General features: G+C 44.1%; 2 protein-coding genes and 1 long non-coding RNA gene across 26 annotated transcripts; 2 read left to right on the top strand and 1 right to left on the bottom strand.

Annotated features, from left to right (window-relative positions):
- The first annotated feature begins 7,370 nt into the window (after window positions 1–7,370).
- Window positions 7,371–9,599, top strand: LOC127291895 (uncharacterized). Of its 2 annotated transcripts, none has more exons than XR_011754379.1 (3): window positions 7,371–7,716; window positions 7,832–8,083; window positions 9,360–9,599. It is a non-coding gene; the product is annotated as an uncharacterized lncRNA (long non-coding RNA). The 2 variants fall into 2 exon arrangements; XR_007844810.2 differs by having other exon boundaries at window positions 7,373–7,716; window positions 7,838–8,083.
- A 3,293-nt stretch (window positions 9,600–12,892) lies between these two features.
- Window positions 12,893–27,385, bottom strand: LOC127291901 (probable flavin-containing monooxygenase 1). The gene is made up of 6 exons (XM_051321219.2): window positions 26,825–27,385; window positions 26,406–26,643; window positions 26,066–26,241; window positions 25,620–25,972; window positions 25,386–25,528; window positions 12,893–13,229 (listed from the first exon to the last, which is right to left on the bottom strand). The coding sequence occupies exons 1-6, from the start codon at window positions 27,263–27,265 to the stop codon at window positions 13,021–13,023; spliced, it is 1,560 nt and encodes a 519-aa protein (XP_051177179.1). The 5' UTR covers window positions 27,266–27,385; the 3' UTR covers window positions 12,893–13,020.
- On the top strand, window positions 13,571–24,997 carry LOC127291912 (uncharacterized). Of its 23 annotated transcripts, none has more exons than XR_007844850.2 (20): window positions 13,571–14,046; window positions 14,121–14,206; window positions 14,297–14,405; window positions 14,538–14,821; window positions 15,079–15,190; window positions 15,372–15,461; window positions 16,077–16,872; window positions 17,171–17,388; window positions 17,554–17,642; window positions 17,734–17,810; window positions 18,057–18,156; window positions 18,376–18,495; window positions 18,727–18,769; window positions 19,373–19,452; window positions 19,852–19,918; window positions 20,736–20,849; window positions 24,133–24,291; window positions 24,475–24,501; window positions 24,585–24,776; window positions 24,983–24,997. XR_007844850.2 is itself a non-coding variant. In XM_071827014.1 (17 exons), exons 7-11 carry the CDS (start codon window positions 16,152–16,154, stop codon window positions 18,065–18,067), a joined length of 516 nt encoding a protein of 171 aa, XP_071683115.1. In that variant the 5' UTR covers window positions 13,576–14,046; window positions 14,121–14,206; window positions 14,297–14,405; window positions 14,538–14,821; window positions 15,079–15,190; window positions 15,372–15,461; window positions 16,077–16,151; the 3' UTR covers window positions 18,068–18,156; window positions 18,376–18,495; window positions 18,727–18,769; window positions 19,373–19,452; window positions 19,852–19,918; window positions 20,736–20,849; window positions 21,074–21,698. The 23 variants fall into 23 exon arrangements, 1 of the variants encoding a protein (XP_071683115.1); XR_007844851.2 differs by having other exon boundaries at window positions 13,572–14,046; window positions 24,133–24,185; XR_007844831.2 differs by lacking the exons at window positions 24,133–24,291; window positions 24,475–24,501; window positions 24,585–24,776; window positions 24,983–24,997 and adding an exon at window positions 21,074–21,698 and having other exon boundaries at window positions 13,574–14,046; window positions 16,077–16,183; window positions 16,268–16,872.
- Window positions 27,386–27,841: the final 456 nt, after the last annotated feature.

A 27,841-nucleotide genomic window follows, 5' to 3' on the forward strand; every position in this document is an offset into this window, starting at 1 on the left:
GTAACGTTTCGTTGAGACATAGGCGGTGGCAGCACATGTAATTTCAACGATAATCAGGGGCATAAACAGACGGACGAACAAGAAGCCTTATTTTCTTTATTATTAGGTATAGACTAGCAAAAATGCCCGCGCGTTGCATCGGGAGAGACCAATACTCTGTTGCTCCTAAAATCATCCTCTCCATCCTATTGGATTATTATTTGTATGTAATATTTTTGATCATTAATGTGCTGCGAGGCTCGGATATTTGTACCGCCCGCGACCCTGTATCAGGACACCGGCGACCTTCCTCCGCAAGTTGCCATAGCTCGGGGCCTGACGACCTGCATAGGCTACGTGCATTGCGCATTTTTTATTTTACCTTTTGTACCGTTGGTCATTGTATGTTTGTGTGGACGTGCATCTCAGTTATGCAGAGGCGGGATGTAATGCTTATACCTTCTAAGTAATAATGCACCTTTTATTGAAAAAACAGGTGGACGGCAAATCTCACTCTATATTATACTTATTTTCTGTAACTATCAAATATATCTATCTCAAACACAAACATCTTTCTATCCAACCGAAGATTTCACATAATATAATAAATAGTCTCCACCCTAAATAATATAAAAGTTCATAATAATTTATGAACATTCCCGTATCTCACTCCTTCTCTCGCACAATCTCTCACACAATTTGTCACGGTTAGCCGCAGAAATTATAGTTGCAACTGAGCAATTAGCAACGGCAAAGCACACAACAAGAGAAGCATCTCCTCGCTCAATCTATTTGTCTATTTCTTGTTGCAACAACATCTCTTCCCAGAGAAAAGAAAAATCAGCTGATCGCCACAAGTCCAAAACACACTGCACACGTACGACTCCCTCGAAGAAAAACAAAAAACACGATGCGTACTCTCTCCCCTTTATCTCCTCTCCCCCGCACACTCGTTGCTCCTCAGGCAGTACTGCTCCTAGTCCCAGCTCCCTGCCGCCGGAACTCCAGAGGGCCGCCTCCAGCAACCGCCGCTGCTGGCTCGCCCTCGCTCTCTCCGGCCTCGGCCGCGCCCCTCCCTCCTCTCGCTGCGCCCCTGCCCCTCCCATCCCCTCCCTTTTCAGGGCGCCGCCCTGCCGGCCTGCCCCTCAGTTCTCCGGTCGCATACTACAGCCCGGACGACCAACGAGGAAGCAGTCACCTCCCGCCTACCGCGAGGCCTGGCTTGAGGTCCAGCGCGAGGATCGTTTCAGATCGCCTGTTCTCCTCCCGTGTGATGTTGTCCTCTCCTCCCGTGCGCCGTAGATGGAAACCTTGGAGAAGGAGCAATAGGGCAGTAGCGTAGAGTGTCTGCTGGTGGAGGCCGGCGACCGGCGGCCCGCTCGTGAGCCGCTAGATCGGGTCGAAGTTGGGCCGTTTGGAGCAACGCGACCAAGGAAGCTCCGTGCGACAAAAGAAGCCAGCGAACCGTTTTGTTTTGACTCAGTGGTGGCATGGCATGTAATTCAGACGAAATGTAGGGGTAATTAAAAAACGGATGAAAAATTTGGGGAGAAACCTTCCTTCCTTTATTAGTAGGTATAGATATAGATATAGACTAGGAAATATGCCCGCGCGTTGCGGCGGATTAATATTTACTAATTCACAGTGGAACGCGACTACGATTGGAATATGTTTTTTTTTCTAATTTTCAGTGGTCTATTATATTCATAAATCTCATTCACGCATGAAGAAATTTCATGTACCGATGTCAGCCACCACGTTAATTTTGATTCTTGCCGACATATCCTTACCAGGCCTAACAACCTTTGGATCTTATGTTTTATTGAACGTTTTGTAGACCATGAAAAATTTAGCCATCGTAAATCAGTATTTTAAGTATTTTAGTGGCGCGGTAAAACATTTTTATGAGGATACAACTACCTTCAGGTCGGAGCCCTTTTCCTAATATTTTTGTAACAACCAATAGTATATAGTAGTATATCCATAGTAACAAATAGTATACGGTAGAGATACACGAGCAGACTCCAACGGTTATAAATTAATCCGTGTGCCAGGAGGTCGAGGCCACGCCCTCTGCTGCTGTGTGCGCTGTCGGGGTTGCATCCTTGTGAGGAGGTCAAAGACACACCACCACGATCCTGTGTGTCTCTGTTTTTAGAGTCGAGGCCATGTCGTCGTGCCTCACATTTGATGAAGCCCCAAATAGCCCATGCGTTGTAATGAGATAAGAAAAAAAATCAACTTCTAAAATAGCGCGACTAAATTTTGCCCCAAAATCGATCGATCCATGTAATTCTAAACTTACTTCGCTTTTGAATGATACACAAATGTTATGTCATGTTGGAGCAGAAGATTGCTTTTGAAAATCCTAGTCTGGGATAATTCATCTCACCTAACTTTGATGAAAATACTCGTGTCCCCCCGGGGGAGGCGGCACATGCGTGCCCTTAAACTCCCCTCGTTATCTCCTTCCCTATCTCAAACCACAGAACCAGTCTGGCCATGAATCCTACCCAGGCGACGACTGCGTCCCGGGCCCGCTCCTCAACCTCGCAGGGCTCCACCCAGGCGCCCAGCCGGCGGACTGCACGACCTCGTCACCCTCCGGCGAGGTCGCTGCGACCATGCTCGCCACTCGAAAGGATGAGCGCCCCACAGATCTGGCGTCGCCGCGGTCGGTATCTCTGGCTGCCGTTGGTTCATGCCTCATCCCTCTACAGAGGTGCGCCGCCGCACCCCAAGCTCTCTTTCTTACCTTGCTCAATTCCCCAATTATGTATTCCTGCAGCCGGTTCCTGCTATCTCTCTTCTCTTGTTCGACACTGTAAGCCAACTCCACCCATTCCATTGCTCGTTGATTCCAACTGCATGTTGCTTGCCAAGGCAACTTGTGATCCCAGACAATTTGCAAACGTATATAAATCGGTCGAACTCGGTGTAAGGAAGCAAGCTGGGATTATTTAGTACAAAATACGTCGTGAGTTTGATCCCCGTGTAACTATTTGTGTATGGTTTTCGTTGATTTTGGGGCCCGGTTAATTTGTTGCTCGCGGCCCATAAGAGAAGGTTCGCTGGCTCGCTGCGGTACCAAAGGGAGGACAAACATAAAAACACATCGTCGGGTCGGGAAGCAAGGCTGCGAAACGTTTTCAACTTAATCGGTGGCATAATCGGTTATTTTTATTAAAAATCAGGGGCAACTTTAAGTTGGACGAAAAATTGAGGGAGAAACCTTACTTCCTTTATCTATACCTAATAATAAATGGAGAAACGTTTCCGTGGTTTGGTCCGTTCAGTTTCCGTCGTCCCTCACGCTTTTTTAGTTTCGTCCGTCGTCGCTTGCTATTTAACGTTTTGTATTCGTTCACTTGGCCCGGCCCAGCCAATCCATGTAGCGAGCAACCGAAGGGAACTCAAACTAAGATAGAGCTAGCGTGAATCTCTGGACGTGCAAAACTAACGCTAGATCTCTTTGCGTGATGGTGTCACCTTCCAACTCATCTGTCGCCTCTCATCTCCTGTCAGAGGACCACCTCTTGCACGCCAACTCACGTACGACATGCTTCCTGTATACGTAGTACTCCGTAGTATACAAAGACTCTCATCGACTCTTGCCAAAGGACTCTTGCACGCGAACTCATGTACGGTATGTTTTCCGTGTAGTAGAAGGATTGGATTGTCCTGGTATCACATATAAGCTACGGTGTCTCTAAAGTTTGAGGACCGGTAAGGTGATCAGGATGAACCCGTCGAGTTCCTCCTTGTCATCGCTGACAATGTCCTCGATGCCGTTCACGTGCTGCTTGAGTGCCCTCGTGGTGGCGCAGAAGGGTGACCCCACTAGCGCTAGGCTGGTGATCACCGGCGCTTCGTCGACAACCGCCGGGAGAAAACCCTACAAGTAGGAATTATTACTGCGTCCTCAGATCCTTGAGGCGCGGGAAAGCCAAAAACGCGGACGACAGCGATCGCTCGAGTCTGCAGCAGATGAGCTCTGACGGCGGCTTCCCCCTTATCAGCGTGAAGGACACGATGTGCTGGAGCACATCGTCGGGGAGGACGGAGAGATGATCGCCGGCAGCCATATGATAGCGTGGTCGAGGACGTAAAGCCTGACAACGCGAGCTACAACATTGTGGTGCGGCCGCGAATCACCGAGACAGCGCACCAGTTCTGCTTCCTAGCCAGCGACTTCGGCCACCCGATCGAGGGTACAAGGCGATGCAAACTACACACAGTGCCAGAGAGTGTTGTGCTATGCTCTCTGTCTGACTGATCTCTGTGTGCTCCCCGATAGCTTCCACAGCTACTGGTTTGCATATTTCTTTCTCTTCTGATCAACCATCACTGCTGCTATATATAGAGTTGTACGAGGAAAATATGTGACCCAATAAAGCACTGTGTGTTTATCTGCATGTGAATAGTCATCAGAATAAGACTAGAAAAAGAAACTCTGGTGCATATTTTTCAGAGAGGTGCATAAATGGTGGCATGGTGGCAGAGCGATACAAAGCGGTATAATGAAGGTGAATCAGTTTTGGAGGTTTCAGTTCAGTTGGTATAATAGGCACAATATTCGTACAACTCATAGAACTGAGTTGCCCTTTTACTTGCAGCTTGATGATGATTACAAAACTAAGAGTGGCAACGCTTGCAGCATGATGATGATTCACAAACTAGGAGCTCGGAAGTGATAGGCATCTACAGCAGCTACTGCTATGTTTTGTAATGATTTATTTGCTTAGTCCCATATATCTTATCTTTACCTAGGAACAATCATAATATAGTAATATTTTTAACAGCATATTCACATAGATGTCGACAACAATATGTACCCTTTTGTTAATTTTTCTTGATCATAAAATAGATGCAATGCCATTTTCTACATATATTAAATGATGAAGAGAACTCTATAAAGTTTCATGGAAGTATGCTTCCTAACACAAGGAGATCTAAATTGCTACAATGATTAGCCTTGGGAAGGAATGGAAGTTGCCTCTATATCCAAGTGGTAGAAAATGATTTGGATATCCCTTCATCATCTAATAAAAAAAAGATATCTGCTCTCATACCAAAGATGGTAATCAAACAATCAAAGTCGCTCGTGATTATTTTCTGACCTTGACGACCTCGATGGTGCATACAAGCGGGTGAGAGGGAGCAAGATTTATTTCACTCCTTATTTTCATCTGGTGCCTCTCCTCCAACTTCGATGGTGTTGGCGAAGACTTAGGCGTCACCAATGTAGAAGTGGATGATGGTGTATCTTCGTGATGAAGATTCACAAACTAGGAGCTCGTGTTTTTTTTACTCGCAAAAAAATGTGATGAAGTTTTTTTTTCCGTCGCAACGCACGGGCACTTTTGCTAGTCTATACCTAATAATAAAGGAGCTAAGGTTTCTGCCAGATTTTTCGTCCAACAATTTTTCGGACCGTTTTGCCCTCCCACCGCAGTACATAATACGCACCATGCCATTACATACCGTTTCGTTCTGTTCTTTTCACATCCCGAACAATCCGTCTAACCGCACGAACAACACGCCGCGCCGTCAGCGACAACATCTGCAAGGCCAAGCAACCGACGCGATTGAGCGTGCAGAGGCGTCGTCGTCATCCGCAGGGAGACGCCCCCGAGCGTCTGGGGGCCAAGCAATCTACGCCGTCGAGCGTGCAGAGGCGCCGTCGTCGTCCGCAGGCGACGCCGCCGAGCGTCTGCAGGGGGCCAAGTAACCGACGCCATCGAGCGTGCGAGAGCGCCCTCGTCGTCCCGCAGAGACGCCGCCGAGCGTCTGCAGGCGCGGCCGCGGCGCACGGAAGCTCCAGGCCGCGCGCGACGCCGTGGAGCATCTGCGCAGGGCGCCGTCGAACGCTCCGCGCCTTCCGCCGCGAGCAATCGTCGTTCTGCGCGCGTTTCCCGCCGCGGCAGCGTCCCTCCGGCCAGGAAGCCGCCGCAAGCACCTCCTGCGCGTCTCCCGCCGCCGGGCCAGCGCCAGCGTCAGCCGCGTCACGCCCGAGCTCAGCCCTCCATGGCGAGGGCGCCAGCTTTCTTCTCAACGAGATGCGGGCCGGGCTGAAGTAGTCCCGTACCAGCTAAAAATAATGATGATGCAGTTTCTAAGCTACACGTAAACGTACATATCCTGAATCTTCTCCTGAATTGCCTGCTGAATATTGGGAGAGATGCAGTTAGCTGCCACGAGTAGCTGCTCTGGAATGCATGTAAGCCAAGTTGTTGTATCAAATGCAGGAGCTAATTGCTCGTGTGTAATTGACAGTTGCTAGCTGGAAGAGCTGCTGAGCTGCTTCTGCCTATAATCGGCATGGGCCACCGGGCTCGTTGCTGTGTTTGGTGGGCCTGGTATGCACCGCAAACTCCTCCTGAACTGCGTCCCGTCCAAAAGCAGCGACACAGTAATTATTTGTGGTCAATAGTCCCACCTCGCTATATTATAAGAAGTTCAACCGGTATAAATACGTCAAACTTCCCAGAATCAATAAGCCACCTCACAAAGATCAGATTAGAAAGAAATAAACTTCTCCATACCAAAACGGTTGTTCATGCAGCGAGCGATAATTTAGCCCTAGCGGCGTGCACAAGGAAGAAATCAGGTGGTTCATGCCCGTCGCTAGGAGCTCCACTGGGTCTCCCCTCTGGCAGTTGAGGATGAGGATTGGAATTTGAGATTGACATTTGTCTATTCTGCAAAAACTACGGGTGGGAGGCCGAGTTATATTTCAAAAATATTAAATGGGTCAAATTTTATTAGTATTTGTATGTAACCTAGATGTTTTTTGGAGAGACTGACGACACTGTGTGAATTATAAAGACTGACGATAATATATAATTGTAAAATGTTATAAAGAAAACATGCATGTCAACTGTTATAAAGACCGATGAAACTTTGTGAATTATAAAGATTGATGACAATATGTAACTGTAACATGTTCTAGATATATGTTGCTAATGAGAATTTCATTTTTTCTAAATCAATAATTCTTTTTTCTTCTGCGGCAACGTGCGGGCATTGTCCTAGTTAGTAGGTAAAGATAGATATAGATTAATGTTTTCTTCTTTTTTTTTAACATATGGATTTTTGTTGTAATAGTCTCCGGTTTTTGTTAATAATAATGGCTACTTTTGTTGTAAATTGATCTCCAATAAAACAATTTGTTGGTTTAACCACTTTATTTGTGACATTACTTTTTGAAAATATTGCGACTTTTTGTTGTAATAGTATATATTTTTTGTACGCGGAGAGATAATTTTTGTTGTAATACTCTTCACATTAGGGAGGTACTGCGGGTTGGTTTCCAGAAAAAGGAGGGTGGCAGTACTGCGGGTTGATTCTCCACAAAACCGGCGCTATAATGTAAACTTCCTAATGCGACTGATTCTGCCTGTCGGATCACGCGCGGAGGACAACCGATTTTTGTTCCCAGATCCACCGCCCGACGCATAGCGTTGGCCTTCTCTTAACCTTCTCCCGAGATCCGCGCGCGTGGCCGAGGGCGGCTGCCCGGCGAGCCGGCCACCAGGATGCGCCGGTGACGACACAGGCCATAGAGGGCTTTGGCTGCCGTCGTCCTCCACGCGCAGGCGCAACTCGTGCCACGGGGAGACCTCCTTCCCGGCGTCCTCCACGAGTCCATTCTGCCGCAGCAGTACTCCGACGTGATGCGTTCCGGCGGTCTCTTCCCCCGACCTCGCCGGGAACAAGTCCGCCCCCGTGTGGCCGGTGAGGCGCCTCTCCTCTTCTCTCTCCCTTCCTCCCTCCCTCCCTCTCTCTCTATCTCTCTCTAGTCCCTAGAACGAACCAGTAATTTTTTTTGCTGATCTCGATTTGATTCGAGTTCGAGATCGACAAGGCGCTCGGCATCACCAACCGCCAGCAGGTGCTCGACCTCGGCATCGGCAAGTACACCGAGACCTGCCGCGGCATCGTCACCAAGTACGTCGCCGAGTGGGAGGCCGTCGTCACGCGCTCCCGGAGGTGGATCGACTTCAGGGACGACTACAAGACCATGGACCTCAACTACATGGAGAGCGTCTGGTGGGTCTTCGGCCAGCTCTGGAAGAAGGAACTCGTGTACAAGGGTTTCAAGGTAATCCCACCCCCACCCCACCTATTAATCTTCGAATCTGTGCACAATCCTGAGCTCATACTTTGGTACAAGAAAGCTTAGGCTTCAGGGTAGTAGTGGACATTTCATAAGCTCATAGTCTGATTTGTTTTAAATTTCGAATTTCTATGTCAGAATTTGGAACCACCTTGCAACCATTCCGCTATCACGACATTGCAATTTCTGTTATATATCAGTGAGAATGTTAAGTAACCAATGTGTAGAATGTGGAAATGATTAAGAAAACCACTTCTTGTATCGTAGTTGACGTTGTTGTGCTGACATAGAGTGAGCTGTCAACCGTTTAGCAAATGTTGTGTGTTTATTCATGAACTAATTAAATTGATTCAAATGTTGTGTGTTTATTCATGAACTAATTAAATTGATTTAAATTGATCCATCTTCTCCGGCCGAGGTGGATTTTTATCCTCTAAGTCATACCTGTGTTTCACAAGAGTCTTGTTGATTGAACCTATGCCTCTGTTTGCTAGGTAATGCCTGTGTTTGGCTACAGATGGGTAAATGTGATTAGTAAGATGTATTAAGTTCAACTGCCTATATGGTCAGTGATATTACTGCTGTCGGATAGATTTGCTTCTGCAATGCTATATCCTGTCTATAAGCCCTGTTTGGTACTGGAATGTGTTGTCATGTCCATGTTTAGTAGTTTGAGTCCTGGGAGGGATTTTAAAGGCTAGTTCAGCAACTATACTGTATTGCAGGATGCATGGAAGGTTACTAAGTGTACCTAGGTGCATCCAGTTCGTGGCAGGATTGAGTGTAGTGTCTCATTTTCACTGCAAAGATTGGTTCTAATCTTTATAAGATGATAATACATATTATAAGATTTCTTTACTCTATTTGCATTGCCATGTTCAGATGTGATCGTTTGCTTTCTTTACTTTACTTGCTTGTACTTGACTTGTAATTGGAGAAGTAGCACCAATGCTTGCTTGCTTAATAATTCATAGGCAAGTTATTCCTGAGATTGTATCATCAGGTTCATCTCCGACTTTTACATCCGCAAAGTCCTATTTATTTTAAGAATTGGTGGCTTGAATTTTGTTAAAAACCCAAATAGAAGTTGCCCTTTTGACCATTGCTTGTTTGCCATTGAATCTGACATTGTTTGGTTGTGTGTGTGCAAAACTGCACTGTCAAACTTTGTCATGTTCACTTATCCAGTCCAATTACTAAAATTGCTTGCTCTCTCGTGTGAGTACATGCTCGCTCAAGTAATTAATATATCATGATGTAGGATGGAGGAGGACGTATAGGTGCTGGCCTGATGTGGACAGAGGGGGATTGGGGGATGAACATGTACTGATGTGTACGGAGGAGCACGTCCGAGCAAAATTGTAATCTGAGCAAAATTGTAATCTGGCCTGATGTAGAAGTATTTCAAATATGTCATTCTATTTGTTCAGCTTATTTGTGCTACATCAGACTGATTGCATTGTGTAACTTCTATATTTTTTATTATTTCTTAAATTCATTACCGCTGGCGCATAGCCTTGGTTGCCAGGGGTAACTGATTTTAATTCTTTTTTTTTGTTTCTTTAAATATGTACCGCCGGCGCATACAAATATGGCTTATGTGCCGGGGGTAATAGATACCCCCGGCGAATATGCGAAGACGCCGGGGATAACGGCATGTTACCACCGGCGAAAATGAAGGTGCCGGCAGTAAGGCATTACCATCGGCGAGGTTATCGCTGGCGAATGCGAATGTGCCGGCGGTAGCAAAAATCTGTGCGCCGGCGGTAAGCAAAATCCTAGTAGTGTTATGTTCAAGAATTGAAGCATAAGATATTAATGAGGATGCAATTCTGGTTATAGAGATGATATGACACCATATTGCCTTGGCTAGGGTTTAATCTTCCCTATTCATGACAAGGTGATTACTTGCTTGATAGTTGTTGTTCTCCTTTAATTACTAAGGACTTGAGAATTAGTTTTATCTTATACAAATAGATTTCTATTATTATCCTAAATTTATCATTAAAGTAACTAAAGTGGTTTGGTTCTTTTTATAGTTAACTTTGGTTATATGGATGAATGGTTTCTCACCATATGAAGTATAGGGTTTAACTCTAAGGTTTTCTTGTTTTCTTTAATTGAGGAATGTAGATAGGATTCTACTTATGATCACCAAGTGATTCACAAGTTAGGATTGAGATATAACCTAGGGTTGCTTACTAATGATCTTCCTATAATTTCATGTGCTGAATGATATCTACTTATCATATAGGGTTTAACTTATAGCTTATTCTTCTATTTCTCCAAAACATGGTCATGACATTATCATGAGTAATTTATTCTCAATGGCTTCTACTACCAATTCTTAGAGTCTATGATCATTACCCAATTGTGATGATCATGCATGGTATGGCTTCCTGAAGTATCACTATGAGTATTTGGATATGGTTATACCAATTTTCCATCTCACTCCACAAGGGCTTGGTCTATAATCTAAGGTTCTATTTAAGGAATGATGATGTGATTATCTAACTATGTGGTCTGCCTAAGAATTCTACCTTGCTATCTTCTGTAGCTTGTTCTTCAGGAATTTTGATAAACCTGCATCTTGTGGCATGCCTCCACCTCCTAGCTGCTTCATCTTGATCCTAACTATTTTATGGAATGACTCAATGTGTTGGTTTTCTTGCATCATGGTGCAAGATGATGAAATGGATAAAGTGTGAGGCTCCCTTTTATAGGCCTGAGCAAGCTCTAGTATCATGACACATAGGTGGGTGACTCTTGTTTTGATTTGGTGAGTAAGCTGCTTGGTTGTCATGCTCTCATCTATAGCAATCCTTTAAGCATGAGGTGGCATAGCTTAGGATGCAAGCTATGTAGATATTTTCATCCTATGTGGCATGGGTATTATCCTCTCATGTGATTTGTTTTTGGATAGCCAAGTGGTTTTTGTTACTAAATATTTAGGGAATGATTTTATGCTTGTGGGTGAGTCACTATATCATATGTGATTGTATTTATTTTGTAATTGGGATAAAAATGTCAAAGACAAGGATTATACCCCAATTTTGAATGGTGATGTTTGATTTCAACAAGGCATGATCATATGAGTTTTAAAATACTCATAGTTTATTATATTCAAATAGTTTGAACTATAATTCGTAATGTAAACGAATTTAGTTTTGTGATATTCCACATATTTAATAAGTTATGATTAAAAGCAGAATGTGTGGCTTTTATGCACTTAGGTCCTTGTGTTTTACCATATTTGGTAATAAGTTTTAAAGTGAATTCAATTATACCTCAAGTGTAGTTTCTTAACTTTTAAGTGTTAATAACTTAGAGTTTGATTATTATCTATTTGATGGTTATAGGCCTCTCCCATCTCTGGGGTTTAATGATTAGCTTGTGTTGGTTTTAGTTCCATTTAATCTAACCCCTTAGATCAAATCATATCTACCCAAAACAAGGTTTTATCAAAGGTCACATTGAGGTTTATAGTACTTGGCTTGATGATCTACTTCAATTCCATCAAGGTCAAGTGAAACTTCAGCTACTGTGACTGTTTTACTTTAAAGCGCGAAAATTCCCCGGATTTTCTATGCATGAATGCAATGCACACATCTGTTTCCTCTCTTTTTGTAGCCCCAAATACTGGGATATTACACACCCTTAACGCCTAGCACGCTATTCTCGAGAAGACCCGCTCGCGGTTAGCCAAGGAGCGAGCTGACCTTGATCGACACCGGTAGGCAGCCGATCTATCAAGTGAACGACGAAGGGAGCTATCTTCTCTCGGGAGCGCCTCAAAGAGCAACCAGGCCCTAGACAGATATCGCCCACGCATCCCACGCTTCTCGGAGGCGGACACAAGAGAGATCACATCAAACGTCTCCAACTCCTTCATGACAATGGATTTAGCAGGCATCCTCATGCCCAAAACAGTCAAAGGAGAAACCGCGCATCTCGCGATGGCGCCAGTTCATCGGGTCGCCTTGGAAAGTCTTGGGATCATCGACGATAAGATTACCCACAAGAAGGATAAATCTTCGCATCACGGCAGTGGCTCTGGATACCGTTCGTCCTCCAAGGATGCTCACGATGATATCACACAGAGCAAAATCGATAAGGCTCGCCGCCGGCGCACCGCACGTGCTGGTTTCGATAGCGAAGATTCTGAAGAAACTCAAGAACACGACGGAGAACTTCGCGGCGGTGTAGAGGTTGACTCCGGTGAGCTTCGACGCGGTGAAGGAGTTGGACCTGATTACTTTTTCTAGTTTTATCTTGAGATCCTCAGTGCATTTTGTAAGGTCTGGCTTGTAATTTTCTGTTTCTTTCTGGCCTTATCTGTAAAATGTACTCCACCGCTGAAGAAATGAAACCCTAGGTCCTTCGGGACCCTTCCTGTTAAAAAAAAAGTCTACTCTTAGTGTGAAAACTCATGGTTTGACCTCCATGGTTGGATCAAGCGAGGTTGTCGTCTTGGGTTGTTCGCATTCCCTTCTTGAAGGCATTGTGATTGGAGCACCTCTCTTCTTACCCTCGATTTTCTATCTTTTGTGGTTGATATTGAGGTTTGTTGCATCTGTTTTTATATCTTTTTTTTGGCTGCCTGCATCCTCGATGTCTTGACTAGCTCTTGATATGGTGTTGGTGCATATGCCAGATATAATTGGTATCATCTTGATTTTAGTATATTCTCTTTACTAAAAGAACACTCCATAGCTGCTAATTAAGCAACATAGCACCAATGGTATTTTTGTGTGCAAATGGTAATTTTATTTTGACAACGAACATAAAGTTAACTGAAATTAACATGGATAAGACTTTCATATTGTACGAGTTGTTGCTCATAAGTTGCACCCAATGGTTTACCAAGAAACCGTGCAAGAACCGAAACAAGCGGATACATGATGTGCATAAGGCAGATAGGTTTATTTAGGGTGGAGATTGGCATAATCACCGGGACCATAAACCTCGAACAACTCTGCGAAGAAGCCATTCTTCCTTCTTGGGTTGCATCCCATGTCCTTGCATAGTTGATCGTTGTACCAGATGTTAAGGATGCTAATGCATGACCTTCGGAAGTAACCGCGAGAATAGCGCTTCATGAACTTTTCCCACACCAGAACATCCTTTTGCATCTAAAGGTATGATTGCTGCACCCCCATGGGGCTCTCACAGCGATTTCAGCTTCTCCACCGTCGGATCACCCCATCTTTGCCCCACTTTGCATCTCATCCGTTTATTCTAAGTGTTCCAATTGGCCCTCCCACTAGCTAACCCCATGTAACAGCCATGTGTTACCCGTCTCTGGCTGCTCGTGCGCCCCACCATCCGTCGGCCCCGCTCGTCAGTTGCTGCGGGTAGAATTTGGTTTGGTCAGGCATGGCATCCGTCCGTGGAAAAGATCTCCACCCACGCAGGGGTAGATTGGGGCTTTCCTCGCGTGACTCAGTGGAGGGGAAAAGGCTAACGTGAGACAAAATCATCTTCCACGCGAAACCCTACCCAATCCCCGTCGCCGCCGCTCTGCTCGTCTCTCCCCAATCCCACCTCTCTCCTCTCGCGTCCCCTGCTCTTCCCACGTCCGCCGGCGTGTGGCGAGGCTGCGATGACCAACACCGAGCAGCGGCAACGGCAGTCCGCGGTCGCCCTCCACGGGACCAGCGGTAGGGCTCGTGGTGGGTTTGTGAGGAGCAGGACGGGCCTGGGCGGGGCTCAACAGCGCGAGGAATCGCCGGAGGCGGCCGGCGAGGGAGGCGGCGCGAAGGGAGGTAGGGCTTGCGAGGGAGGCGGCGCGAAGGAAGGGAGGGAGGAGGCGGCCGGCGAGGGAGGCGGCGCGATGCCACGAGCCCTACGTCGACGTCCTCACTGCGGCCAAGAAGCGGCAGATGGGTCGGCGATGGAGGCGATGTGAAGGTAGGGAGGGCTTCCGCGGCGGACGAGCAGTGGAGAAGGTATTCACACTTCCACCCCTGTTCCTTGTGATCTCCACTTTTTTAGAAAAGGTTCACACGTTATTTCTTCTCAGATTTATATGCCTTTCATCAGGCTGCAATTATCGCTGCTGAAGACATGGAGAGAAGCAACGGATCGGAGCTTCGGGATACTTTATAGGTAGTGTAAAGAGAAATTTCAGATATGCTTGAGCATAATCTGTAACTGACGATTTGCTCTGTTCGTTGGGGCTTCTGTTGGTTGTTGTAGGCTGTATGTTCTTCCTTTACCCGGTTACACACAGCTCTACATAGGATCTGGATGGTACACCAGGAGATTGAGTTGTGGATCTAATGAGATCATCATATGAAGTAAGGCTGTAAGTACGATTGGATTTGGATGTTGGGTTTAGTAGTATTTCCGAATATATCAGCTTACATAATTAGGTGTGGTATGGATATACTAATTTAGCAAATTGTTTGGGCTTAGATTTTAATATGATTTTTTTCAGGTAAAGTGGGGACTTTATTGATCAGGAAGGATTACATAACGATGGATGTATACCAACTGAAGGGGATCTTCAGGTCCTCTCTTCTCGGAATAATCATTATTGCTCATGCTTAAACCTTCTGTTGGTGCACTACATGAGTTGTTGCAACAATTGATGTTGTCGAGGCTTGCAGTGGTGTGAATGTTCAGGTTATGGTTGGTGGAATATAAAGGACGGATCTTATGTCTAAGAATATTTACAAATCTCAACAATCTGGGCAAGTTCATGTAGCTCCAAATTGCAAGGTATGAGTTGTTGGGATATATACACTACCTATAATTTTCAAGTAGTTTCCAGCGGCAAAATGCATTCAGTTAGGTGGTAATATATTTTGTACTGAATGTGTCATAATACACATGATAAAATAACGACTCCCAATCTTATGAATTGGTTATAATATTTCTTAGTTTTCAGTATGTTTAAAAGCCACACAAATTTTCAGTATGTTTCTCAGCAGTTCTTATGTGTACATATTCACAACTTTTGTGCTATATTTTTGCAGGTTATGGTTGTTGCCAATCCAGCAAACACCAGTACTCTTATATTGACAGAGTATTCTCTATCTATCCTTGAGAAGAAATAACAGATATTTTACTCTCCTAGACCAGGACAAGGTACTCAATCAGATTTCCTAGAGACTCATGTTGGTGCATAATGCAATCTTTCCTGACCTCTCTCTCACATGCATACATACACACGAAATGAAAGATTTCAGGTGTGTCTATGTTTTGTCCCTTTCCACTAACAAGAAATTAGCTATGCTGATCTTTTAGTGTTTCCTATCATGAATTTCAGCTAGGCCATAAAAGACAAAAGTTTGAGCAAACAATTGGGTGTCTGTTCTGACTAATCAAGATGTGCGACATAATCATCGTCAGGTCTCAGGTGACAAATCTTTCTTTTGTGAAACATGTTTTCGTCATGGGGTATCTCTGTTCTAATCCAATTGCATCATGTATTCTGAATGCATCGAGTATGGAGCCTCTAAAAAAATTATGCCATCTTTCTTTTCGGATAATTGATCATGTAGTCATGCCTATGTTTTGCTACAGCTGTAGTTCCAAATTTGGATCATATATTCAGCTATCACCTTCCAATTTTATCTCATCATCTTCTAGCAAGTTAGCTCCCAGTTCTTCCCCACCTGGTGAAAATCTCATATACAAAAGTCAGTTTATGCCAAGATACTCTGAAGACCGTGTTCCTTCCTTTTGTAGTTGGCATATGGATTTTTTTAACCGAGTTGGCATGTAGAAATGAATTAACCAAACATTGTTGTGTCGATGCTCCTGCGCATATTATGTGGATGTTGCATATCATGTTCGTTGTATGTGAATGCCTTTTGAGTTGCTAAGTTGTGTAATTAAATCTACCCTTCTGTACCTTGCCCATGAAACTGACTATTGCAAGCTCCAGGTGTGGACATTGCAGCCATGGCAGAAGAAATATTTATTGTGTTAGGTTTGTGTTCGTTCATCTATCTATCTTTGCCTTCCGCAGGTTGTCCCGTGTGTATTTGCCGTGGAGGGTCTACTGTGAGGGTTGTAGCTGCAGGAGATAGGGTCAGTACTCCTGATGGGACAACGACTGTTATGGCTGCGGTACAAGTATGCTTATCCTACTAACATCTTTGTTGCCTCTTTCTTCTCCTGGGTATTTTCATATGCTCTATTTTTGTTCCCCATTCTTAGAGGTACACTGTACAGATGATTTGTCGTTGGTCATTAACTACTGGGGAAGTTGGAGAGTAGCGGAAATTATACGACCACGGTCTCTTGTGCTAATCATCTCTAAACTTTGCTTTGTCTTTTTTGCATTTGTTATACTAAATTTTTAATATTGTAGTCCTGAGGTATCCACTAATACGGAAACTCATATGTATTTACATATGGATGTTTGTTCTGTGTTTAGTAATGATCCCGATGTATCTTCAATGGATAAAATTAAAACAATATTACTTCATTATTTAAATATGATACTATTGTGCTCTTCTCTATGTTTTTGCTATGAAAGCATAATTCAGATTTTGCTAGGTTGCTTAAGTTTTTATTGTTTACACAATTTAACATTGTTGTGCAAAATTGTTGTGCAATCTCTTCGTCGGTGCACTGGCGGAAGGACGAACAACGGCCGTCCAAGCTTTCCTCCTCCTCCAGCAATGGAGCCCCCAGCATGGGTCACGTGGAAAACCTTGAAGGTGGAGAGGGAAGCCTTGCAAAGAAGCAGCACCCTCATGTGCGGAGCTGATGGCCAGCATCCAACTCAGCCGTCACCGGCCATGGCGTCCAACCTACAGGTTTATAGCACACTCCTCTCTCCCCCTCTCCCTCTCCCTCTCAAATCCCCGCAGATTATTTTCTTTTTTTGTGCAGTTTCTATTTTGTTTATGCCTACAAGGTGTTTGACAATAAAAATCCTTGCTCTCTTGTTTACTTAATAATTTTGTTTTTCCTAAAATTTGGCCTCAGTCAATGATTCAATGATACTAACTTGAGTGGTTGGTCTATTGCAATAGATTCGAAAATATGTAATCTAATACACATATTTCAATTGGACAGGAACTGAACTATATTTTTCTTACATTCTGTCACTAGACTGCTGCAGACGCTCCTCATAACACGGTTGGAGGAAGGGCTTGCCGCAGAGACGAGCAGTTCAATCACCGTCTCATATGTCAGCACCCCACGGCATGCGAGTGTATAAACAAATGGGGATGTGTTATCACTCTCATCCTTGCCCCCTTCAGGAGCTCCTCATTGGTGCAGCTCTTGGATCTCGCCGGCCCGGATCGACATAGCTTTTGCATCTACAGGTTACCTAATCCTTCTGATTACTTCTCAAATGTCGTGAATCCAAATTGGTTATTTGGCTGTTTGTTGTGGTTGGTAACTTTTTCAATCCACGTGTTAATTGTTTGATCAAAGTGGTTTTTTCCATTTATATTTAGAGCTTCATTCTTTTCAGAAATCTGTTGTAGGTACCATGTACATCATGTCCCATGTGGCTCAACTTCCTGGATAGCCAAGAGATTTCTACTGTAGAAACTTCAAGTGCCAAAAGACATTTGTAATTGCATCTCACATGTGCTACCCACAATTAAATCAACAAAGAAACTCTGGAAAGGTGGTGATTTATCTGTCTTATTTTTGTTTGGAAGGGACTGGGAAAGTGTTACAATTCACCATTACAGATGGAGCAATTACACAGATATTTCCATGAAAACTGCATGTCCAGGTAAGTCATGTGTGATGATTTTAATCATTTTTAATGGACCATTAATTCTATCTAAATTAGATATTGCGTGTCTTGATCTGCATGATCTTAACTGGGTCAAATCCATGTGCCTACAAATTATGTATGTCATCAGTCCAATTAGTCACTTATAAGAATTTAGCATCTGTCTCTTTGCGTCAATTATTTTTTGCATCTCTATTTTTTGGTTGCTTATTTTAGTTTGTCCTCTGTTTATTTTTGGTGCAGGTATATTCTAAAGGAAGAAGATGAAATTGGCCCCTGTTTGTCTGGAAGGATGCCGACAAGCATTGCAGCTGTCTGCCCTCCTCCGCCGTTTGTGTACTTGGTGGGTGGCGTTGTTTCAATTCCCCCCTTATTGTCCTATTATATTCTGAATTTAGATATGGTGTTATTTTAGTTCCTACTTCTAGGAATTTTGGTTGGAGCATGAAGTACAGAAAATCGTGGGCAAACAATTGAGTGCCTTTTGGTGCAGGTCCTATTTATTTATTAGTGCTATTGAATGGTATGATTTGAAATCAGGAAAGGCACCTTTTGTTTGCAGGTTATCAATGGTGAACCGGGGTTGGTGACAAGGATGGAGAGGTGGAAGTACTTACCTTAGGAGGAGACAGCGGCCAGCTCGGCGACTGGATGCCGTCCTGTTGGATCAGGACATGGTCAAGTAACTTACGTTTTGAGATTAGGCTGTTATTGCTTTGTACACAAACCCTTCTCTCTCACACATATATCATATTTGCAACTTGGTTTATCCGTACTTTGATTAGACTTTGATTAGACGATTACCCAATTACAGATCTACAGAATACCATGGATCTCTTGTGCCTTCTTGCACCATGCTTCTATTTATTGGTACCTAATACCATTTCCTGTGCTTTTGTATGTTGATATCCAGGCTGAATCCGACTAAATCTGGCTCAGCTTTGCCTATCGTGATGGTAAGTAACCATCATGCTTATTTCATTTCCCAATTCTTGTGAGAATCATTTGTGTCTGTAAGCATTAGAGGCAAATTTTACTCTGAAATATCATATCCTTTGGCTGGCAAAATACTGAACTTTCATAGTGAACTCACAAGTATTTAGATTTAGTGTTATGCCTTCCTTTCTTTTCATGAGACTATGCTATGAAAAGAATGAGTAAAAGAATAATTATATGATGGTATATGGTACTCCCTCCGTTTTTATATGTAAGGCCACTTCGTATTTCGAGCCAAAAAATTTGTCAATAATTTGACCAATAAAATATATGTTATATGACACCAAAAATATATTGTTGGAGACATCTTTCAAATATTAATCCAATGGTATACATTTGGTGACATATAACTCATATTTTGTTGTTCAAATTTTTAGTCAACATTTTACCTCAAAATGTGTGGCGACCTTATATTTTGGGACGGAGGGAGTACAAAAGTTATTTTTATGTCACTATTTTTGCAACTGCTGATTCAGCTGGTCTAAAAAAACCATTTCTTATGCCGATACAAAGAATGAAATATTGTCGTTTACATTGCACATTTGGCCTGGGAATCGATGAAGAAGAGGAGATGGTGATGTTCGCGGTGATCGCTGAAGCGCCTAGACCCTAGCAGCTGAGAAGCCTTTGGCCTGTACCGAAGGTATCAATACCTTCTCCTCTCACACTCTCATTATTCTTAACTAGGGATCTTCTTTTCTGCTTTTCTTGCATTTAGGTGCATCACCCGTAGTTTTACCTAGAATTAGATTCAGTTTCATGCCCCATCTAGGTGGTGTTATCGAAGCTAAAGACTCGACATACGTATCACTGGATGAAAATTTTGCAACTGATGCATGTATAAATGCATATGGTTGAGCATCATGCATGTCGCTGGCTTTGGTGCTTGCTGACCTGGTTTTATATATTATTATCGTAGGATGTGTAAGTAATCTAATCTGATGGATATGAGTACCGTATTTTCTTGCTTGCATTTGGCCTTCAATACTGCATCATCACCATAGGAAGCTAACATGGCTGGTATTATTATTTCTGTGTGCAGAAAGTATGAAATGGAGATTGAATTCTGCAGTACTTGCGTACTTGGTCACCATTATTCTGCCCAAAAGGTACAGGCAAATTGGACAATTAGAATTTTGTATTGAGTAATTCACTATACAGATTTAATTAACGAGTAATTCAGAATTTTGTATTGAGTAATTCACACCTTTCCTATGATATAATTTGCACCTTTCTTATACTATTTTCACTCAAAGGAGTCCACTAATATTAGCTCGGTGAAAATTTGGATTGGATCATGCATGGTTTAATCCAACATTCGGCAATTAATTTGTTTCCCAAAAATATGGTCTTTTAATTCCCAAGAAAATCATTGGTGCCTACAATTTATGGCTCTACAATCTTTTTGAATATTAAACTCTGGATTCATGATTTCTACCACAAAATAGCGAACAAGTGTTGATGCCCTCTAAGGTAGCATTGGGATACTATTTCAGGTTAATCATTTATTAGAGAAATATACGATAAGTTATTTACAAATGCTTGCAAAAAAGCAAGTATATTTACTAATTAACATGGTTTGATGCTTTGATTGTTTTGTATCTGTTAGAATTTTTCTGTACTCAAGTCGATTGAGTATTTATGCAGAAGTTATTTACGATGGCTTGCAAAACACAAGTAATTTTTACTAATTACCAAGGTTTGATGCTTTGATTATTTTGTATCTGTACTCAGGCGGATTGAGTATTTACTAATGCAGTAGCCTTTCCAAAAAAAAATCTCTTCTTTTTCTCTACTCATTTTTGACTGAATAGATGGAGGTTTAAGACAGCTACTGTGTACAAGTTAGGTTGTGGATGTATTATTTTGCATTATTACGGTTTTAAGTCATGTTACAGATTTACAGTTGATACCTTCATATTTCAGGTTTAGCTGAGAATGCCTTGTGTTATTCGGACAATTGAGCAACAGAAGCATATGCAAGTTTGAATCGGGATTTTTTGCTTTGAGACTGGTAGTGACTCACCATATTACCTCAAGGTATGTTTCATTTATTTTATCAAATTTGGATCTGTCTTTTCCTAAGATATTTCACACAAATTTTGACAACTCTCTAGATACATCCAATTTTAACAAATTTCAGACAACTTTGCTAGAACGAAGGGAGTACATAATTCGAGCGAGAAATTGTAACAAAGAATATAATCTTGAAATAAAAAACTGCTTTAATCACTGAAATTTCTAAAATGGCACAATACCAGCAGCTTCAATACGAAAGCAAGATTGAAAAGTACAGGGTCTCACCGAGTTTCAGCGGTAGAGCTGCTGTTGGACGAGAGCCTGAGACGGCGGCCTGTCGGCGGTCGCGGTGGGCAAAAGCAGGCGGCGAGGCGACCAGGTGCAGGCGTCCATGGAGCTCTCAGCTCTGTCGCTGCTGCAAGTTGCCATGCGGCCGGCCCGCTGCCTCCACCAGCTAGCTTCTCCCGTCGTCCCAATCTCAACTGTTTATTCTCAATCCGTTGGGAATAAAGAATCAAGGACCAAGGATAGGAGCTAGAGCTGCACGTGAAGAGGGATTGGAGATTTTGTTCGACATGGAGAGAGCTGAAGCTGCACGTGAAGATGGATTGGGGATTTTGGTCGACATAGAGAGAGAGAGCAGAGTTGGACAGATTTTTGCTAGATGTACCAACTTCTCTACCAAATCAGTGAATGACAGTGATGTCAGATGTTGTAACTTGTGGCTTCAGTGGTAGTACTCCGGGTAGTACTCCTAGCCGTAGTTCAAAAATAGCCAAAAAAAACTTCCAAACTATGCTTGTTTATTTTATTTTTTTGCCACAAAGTGATATTGGAAGGAAAAAACTCCCAGGCTGGATTTTAAATTAATATTTGCATCTATTTGTATACTTATATTTTGTTTTTTACTACAACTCCCGACCTATGCAATGATTTTACCCATGCATCTGTCCATGAAATTGCTACCTATTTGGTACACTTGGTCTGCTCCATTTTTACTTACGTGTGATTTATCTCAGTTCCATCCTTTCCATCCTAGGGACATCGTTTTGTGAAACCTAAGAAATGTATTATATATTGACATTTGATTTTATCATTGTTATATAAAATATACATCGATACAAGCTCCATGGATCCTATGGGAAGGCACACATCTAAATTCCTACTTTGTTTGTTATTTTGTGTGCTTTATACTAAGTTATTCCTGCCCTAAGTTCTTCCTACCGATTTTGTTTTATAAAACACAAGAAATCGTATCATCATCCTTAAATGCTTTTCGTAATGTCTATGGATACTACAAACCACCCACCTTTTTTATGACTGTGACCACGGCGGGCATAAGCCAGCCTGAACATATATTCAGTCAAGTTGCCTATGAAACTTTTCAGCCTCTACAAAATGGGTTCAAATGAACCATAGTACACAAGGGTTACAAGGGTGGAGAAGAAAAAGAAAAACACACACCCACAACACACAGGACCGAGGAGGAAAAAAGTGGCCACCCCATAAACCTAGGGGCGGTTTGGCCGATGAGAACTCATCGCAACCCAAGTACAATGATCACAATGAAGAGCCCAGGGACACGCAAGAGGGGCACCACAGCTCTAGCCCTGGCCGGAGTAATCAAACGACATTGGATCGCTGAGACCCAACAAAGACACTGCACCGTTGACGTAATCGAATGGAAGCACGCATTGGAGACCACCCTACGCACCGACACCATGTGCGTTGAGGGGGTTGCCGAAAGGTCGCACGCGGCCGAGACGACGCCACGACGCATGTGTGCCTCCAGGTAGAGTCGAAGGGCATCACAAAGTAGAGACACACCCATTGAGCACTCTCGCAAAGAGCACCCTCAACGCGCCACAGAGCTCCGACAAGGACCCGCCACCGGAGCCCAGCAACCGGCAAGAAGAAGTCACCACCACCGCTGCCACGGCTCACCTCGCATCGGAGAGGAGACCACACCCATGGCCGCCATCTGCAAAACCATAGGGCACACCAGTACAGAAGGAAGCAACATCCTCTGCCACTGATGGCAAGACAGAGGGGCTCAACACCCAGCCACGACGGCCCTCGGGTGGGAAGCGCGCACCACCATCGCCGCCACTGCGAAACCATGGCACTTGCCAGCCCCAGCGGCAACCCCCTGCAGGCTGATGTCTGAGTAAAGAGGAGACGACTCTCGCAGCCACACACACCGACCGCCAAAAGCCGGCACACCGCAAGCAGGCACCCTGCCGCCCGACGCCACGTCGGCCAGCGAGAAGAACCGGCTCACGCCCACTACCGCCGAGACCACTGAACGCCGAGGCCTTGGAGGGGGCCGCCCTGCCACCGATGCAGGACACGACAACCACTGCAAGAACCAAGACTTGGCCCAACCAAACCTGCCCCAGGCCTGCAGGCCCGCAGCAGGCCCAGATCGGGCCCGAGCCGGCAGAAAACTCCCTCCATCGATGCATCCCCCCGCCGATGCGCCGCCCGGAGGCCACCAAGCTCGCCAAGGAAGCTCCGTCGAGCCTCGCTGCGCCGTCGGTTAGAAGAACGGAGGAGATCTTCGCCACCAGATGCGACCGCCCTGCGAGGCCGCCCTAGCGCGCGAGAAGAGGAGATCCCGCCGCCGCCGGCACCGCCCGAGCTTTGCCCGGCGGCTCCCGCTGGCGGCGGCAGGGGAGGGGAGGAGAGTGGTGGCTGCTTTGGACGGGCTAGGGTTTCCGCCCCTGCCGTCGCCCGTAGGGGCGAGAGCAGGAGCCACCCAAACGATCCTTTGAGCTTACCTTCCCAAACTACCCAACTTTAATTGATCTACTTCTAAATATCATCGATCTGTATATATCATCGATGGTATAAATGCCAATGTAGCATTTTTAGCTTATTATCAAGTAAATGACTAAACGATCATCAACGCGCAATAAACAACTTACACGCAATAACCTTTTTTTCCCAAATTTTCGTTGAAGCCCTAAACATTTCCTACATGTGATAGCTTTCTAGATTAAACATTGTCGGCTTTTCAATTTAATGTCATTCACAGCTATTTGTAAACCTAAAAAATATAAACGTTACACGTGACTATCCGTAGGTCTCACTGGATCGTGCGCCAATGCGCTTATGTATGTCGAAGCAGAATATTGATGATATTTCTTCACCTTTCATAGTAAAATAAAATTCGGTAGTCCGGTAATTTCTCAGTTAACATAATTGCAGATTGAAAATTACCTTTAGTTGGCTGAATTGTCTAATTTGTAGTTGTATGCATCCTATGCTCATCCTGTGGCATATATGATTACTTTTGACACAGCCCGGGAAGGGAGATGAAGTGGTGGCCACTGGTCAACAACGTCTGCTGCAAGGGTTGTGACCTCTAAATAAATTTTATGTGTTTATTATGACTTGCTAGCCTACATGTAAATGCACCCTTACATGACTTGCTATCTGCACGTAAACACATCTTTACAAGGTTAGTTGGTCACTTTATGCTAATATACGTGTGTTTCAATTGTATCTATCTAAAATACAAAAACTCAAGTGAATGACATGATGCTTAACCGATACATGACAATGATTTCACTTTTATCAGTTGATTACTTTTTTCCTTTCTTTTTTAAACATGTTTTTTTACTTTTTGCTGCACTTTTAACAGGAGTACAGCCTGCTGCAACAATAGAAGGTAACGAGTAGACCGCCTCCACTCATACGTATAAGGGCGTTCTGCTGAGGTTAGTCGATGTCTAACTTCATTGCGTGCAACAGCTGCAGAGCTCCGTTGTCTCCATCCCCGCCTTCACGGTGCCGCCTCTATCCTCTGCCCCTCTTCTTGGTGCATAGTGGCCGACTGACAATTTTGATTGCTGGCCTGCGGTTTGAGGTAAAAAAAAATTTAGGTCCAGATCGCAAATAGAAGAATCACAGAGCACGTAAAAAGTAAGGGTATCATGTTTTGAGGTACAAGCTTTTGCGTGATTTTTCTTCACATTTGATCTTTTGTCTCCTTTATTCATTTTCATAATATTAGATTGATTATATGAGATATTGCTGCATGATTATATGCTAAAAAATGTTCTTGAGGGGAGCTCTCATGTGCATTATATGAGTGTACCTCATTTTTCTTGTGTGCTCAATGAAGATGAAGATACCCTTATTTCCTGCAGTGTCTTGGGAAGGGGAGTGAGACCGTAACTTGCTGGGTAAAAGGCTAGAGAAACGGTGTTGTCAGTGGTGTTAGCATTTGGCGGTGCAACCACATATTAGATTTATGTTTTGTATGCGTCGTGGCCTCTAAAGATCGAAATGCAACAAGCTTATGTAGATGTTATAAGTTTTGTACTTTCTGTTGATCTCAAAAGGAAACAAAGAATGTTAGTTATTGTAGTATATTTAGCTATTTTCCTGGTTGTGTATAAGCATTTTTGTTCTATTCCGAATTTGTGTGTTTAGTTATAATTGCACTCTATTAATTTTTTTCTTCTAAATCCTCTAAAACGTATTTCTATTTAAATGTAGATCTATTTGAATTTTACGGGGTCGTGCGCCAAGGCGCACATTTAAATCTAGTTGCTTTAATAGATGGTAATCTAAAGCCACCATCCATGAAATGTGTGAGCCACTTGGCCCGAATTTCTGTTGTGTAAAGATTTGACAAGCTTTCTGAATAACCGAGGACCGCGAGCTGCGGGATCATAGGGTGTATGCACTCCCTGCAAAAACAGAGAAATTTACAGACAATTCAGAATATGTAATAATGCACAGTATATATATATATATAGAAATCTAGTCCAGTAAACCAACCTATAGAGAGGTAAGGTTGTGGATGTTGACCCAACTGCAATACTCCGAAAGTATTCTGATTTGAACATATTATTGATCTTCTCATCACCCTTGTATCCAGTTCCATAGATCACAATGTCGCTTCTTGTTGGTGAAGATTCACCTTCAAGAAGCACACCTTCCTTGCAAAAGGTAAAGGTCTTTGATTGCTTCAGAACAATGCTACCTTCATCTAGTCTCTTGTAGTGATCCTTGGGCGCAATGGCAACCAAGCATGCCACCAGTGCCTCAAAAAGGCTATGGTCAGGCACCATGCCGTACTTCTTCATTGGAATGGAGTAGTAGCTCTCAGCGAATTTTGTAAATATCCACCTCTACTCATAATAAACAAGACAGCATTTCTGGATTTAGTTGAAACACAAGCGAACAACTTAAGTTTGAGAGAGTAGCATGTTTCGTTGCACTACCAACGGAGTTAAGGTGGTTGCCAAGAGGCTCAGGAGGAAGCCTTCACCGGGCTTGTGAATAAGGAGCTCAGCAAAGCGATTTAGATACAGCTTTGATATGTGGACACCCCAAGCGTAGTAGTCTGGTATGTTCCAATGCTTTGTTCGGACTATCATTGTGCATGGTTGCTCAGTACCTACAATACCAATAAGTATATTAGAGTTCCCTATTTTTCACCTAGAGATTGAAAGAAATATATACGGTGCAGATAATCATGGCGGAGACGTGTTCTAAAGATGAAAAAGAAACAAGTGTACTAGTATTTGGTTAACATAAATGAGAAGACTTGCACATTCATACCATTCACTGCTGCACATTCGGCAGCAATGTCAAGTGCTGATTTTAGGTATCCAACTATGGTAACACGTTTGCCCTCCATCATATCTTTAGCTTTCTCGCTGCCCATTTGGGAGTAGTCCATAGAGTGCATCACCTGGCCATCAAATGCTTCCGGACCTTTTCCTGAAGGGAAACTTGGTATGTTGGGCAAACCACTAAACCTCCCAATGCAAAGAACCACAAAATCTACAATATCTGCCTGAGAAGGAAAATAGAAAGATGGACAGAAAGATAATGATTACTAGGAACCAGTGTTTCTTGCTCGGAGAAATTTTCAATTCTAAAATCCAAGAATCTTACTCGGAGAAATAATTTCTAAGTCGACTTAGAACTACAAATCTCTGTATATCGTACTATAGCATTATGAGCCGAATTCTCACCTGGACATCTCCATCAGCGTTGGCCACCTCGAGTCGCCACTCGCCATCGCCAGAGCCGAAGGCCCCGCCGGTCCCGCCCCACTCCTCCGACGCCGCCACCTTCTTCTCGCTGACGCCGACGTACTCCATCCCGAGCACCCGGTGACCAAACTTGACGCAGTCGAGCACGCCGAAATGGCGCGCGTAGCCGCCGAGGTAGTCCATGACCTGGCGGTGGTCCGGGAACATCTCCGTCACGGAGTCGGGCCACGGGAAGTCGGAGTACTGGTACATGGGCCGCGCCGTCTGCAGCGTGGTGCACTCCGGCGTGTGCGCCCACACGCCGCCGAGGACGGTGTCGGCCTCGAAGACGACCGGCCGGCACCCGCGCTCAAGCAATTGCTTGCACGCCGCCAGGCCGCTCACGCCGGCGCCGACGATGGCCACTCTCTTCCTCTCCATCGATCTCGGCCGGCAGATCTGTAAAATATCTTGCTATGGACTACTGCAGCTGGTCTACGAACAAGACGGAGCGTGTCACTGTGGGTGCGGCGTGTGTTCTGAATTTTTTGACAGGGGAGGTGCCATGCATTTATAGGTGGCAAACAGAGCATGGCTTGCTATAGGTCAATGCTACAAGTCACGCGCGTCATCTGGGGGCGGTTCTAGACAACTTCAGGAAAACGCATTATCTCTGCCGGATAATGGTAGGCGGTGATAATCAGTCATCTTATTTTCTTTCAAGAAGAGAAGGAAGCTTGGGACTCTGCATCAAAGCCGATGTATACAACAAACTTTATGGGAAACAAGATGAGGATATGGATGTGGATGGAGACAAAGAAGACGATGATGCGGGCAACCTGGACGATTAGATGTGCTGCTCTGCTGTCTCTTCTTCAGGCTAAAAACGGAAAAAAAGATACTCTTCATGCTTTTGCTGCTGGTGTCTGTTGGTTTTGGCCTCCTTGGAAAGGCTTTCAGCTTTTGGCAGTTGTAAAAATTTGTGTTCTGTTGCTAACTTCGTTTAGTGGTGAAAGG

The sequence above is a fragment of the Lolium perenne genome, chromosome 1 (assembly GCF_019359855.2).
Source record: "Lolium perenne isolate Kyuss_39 chromosome 1, Kyuss_2.0, whole genome shotgun sequence".
Classification (NCBI taxonomy): Eukaryota; Viridiplantae; Streptophyta; class Magnoliopsida; order Poales; family Poaceae; genus Lolium; species Lolium perenne.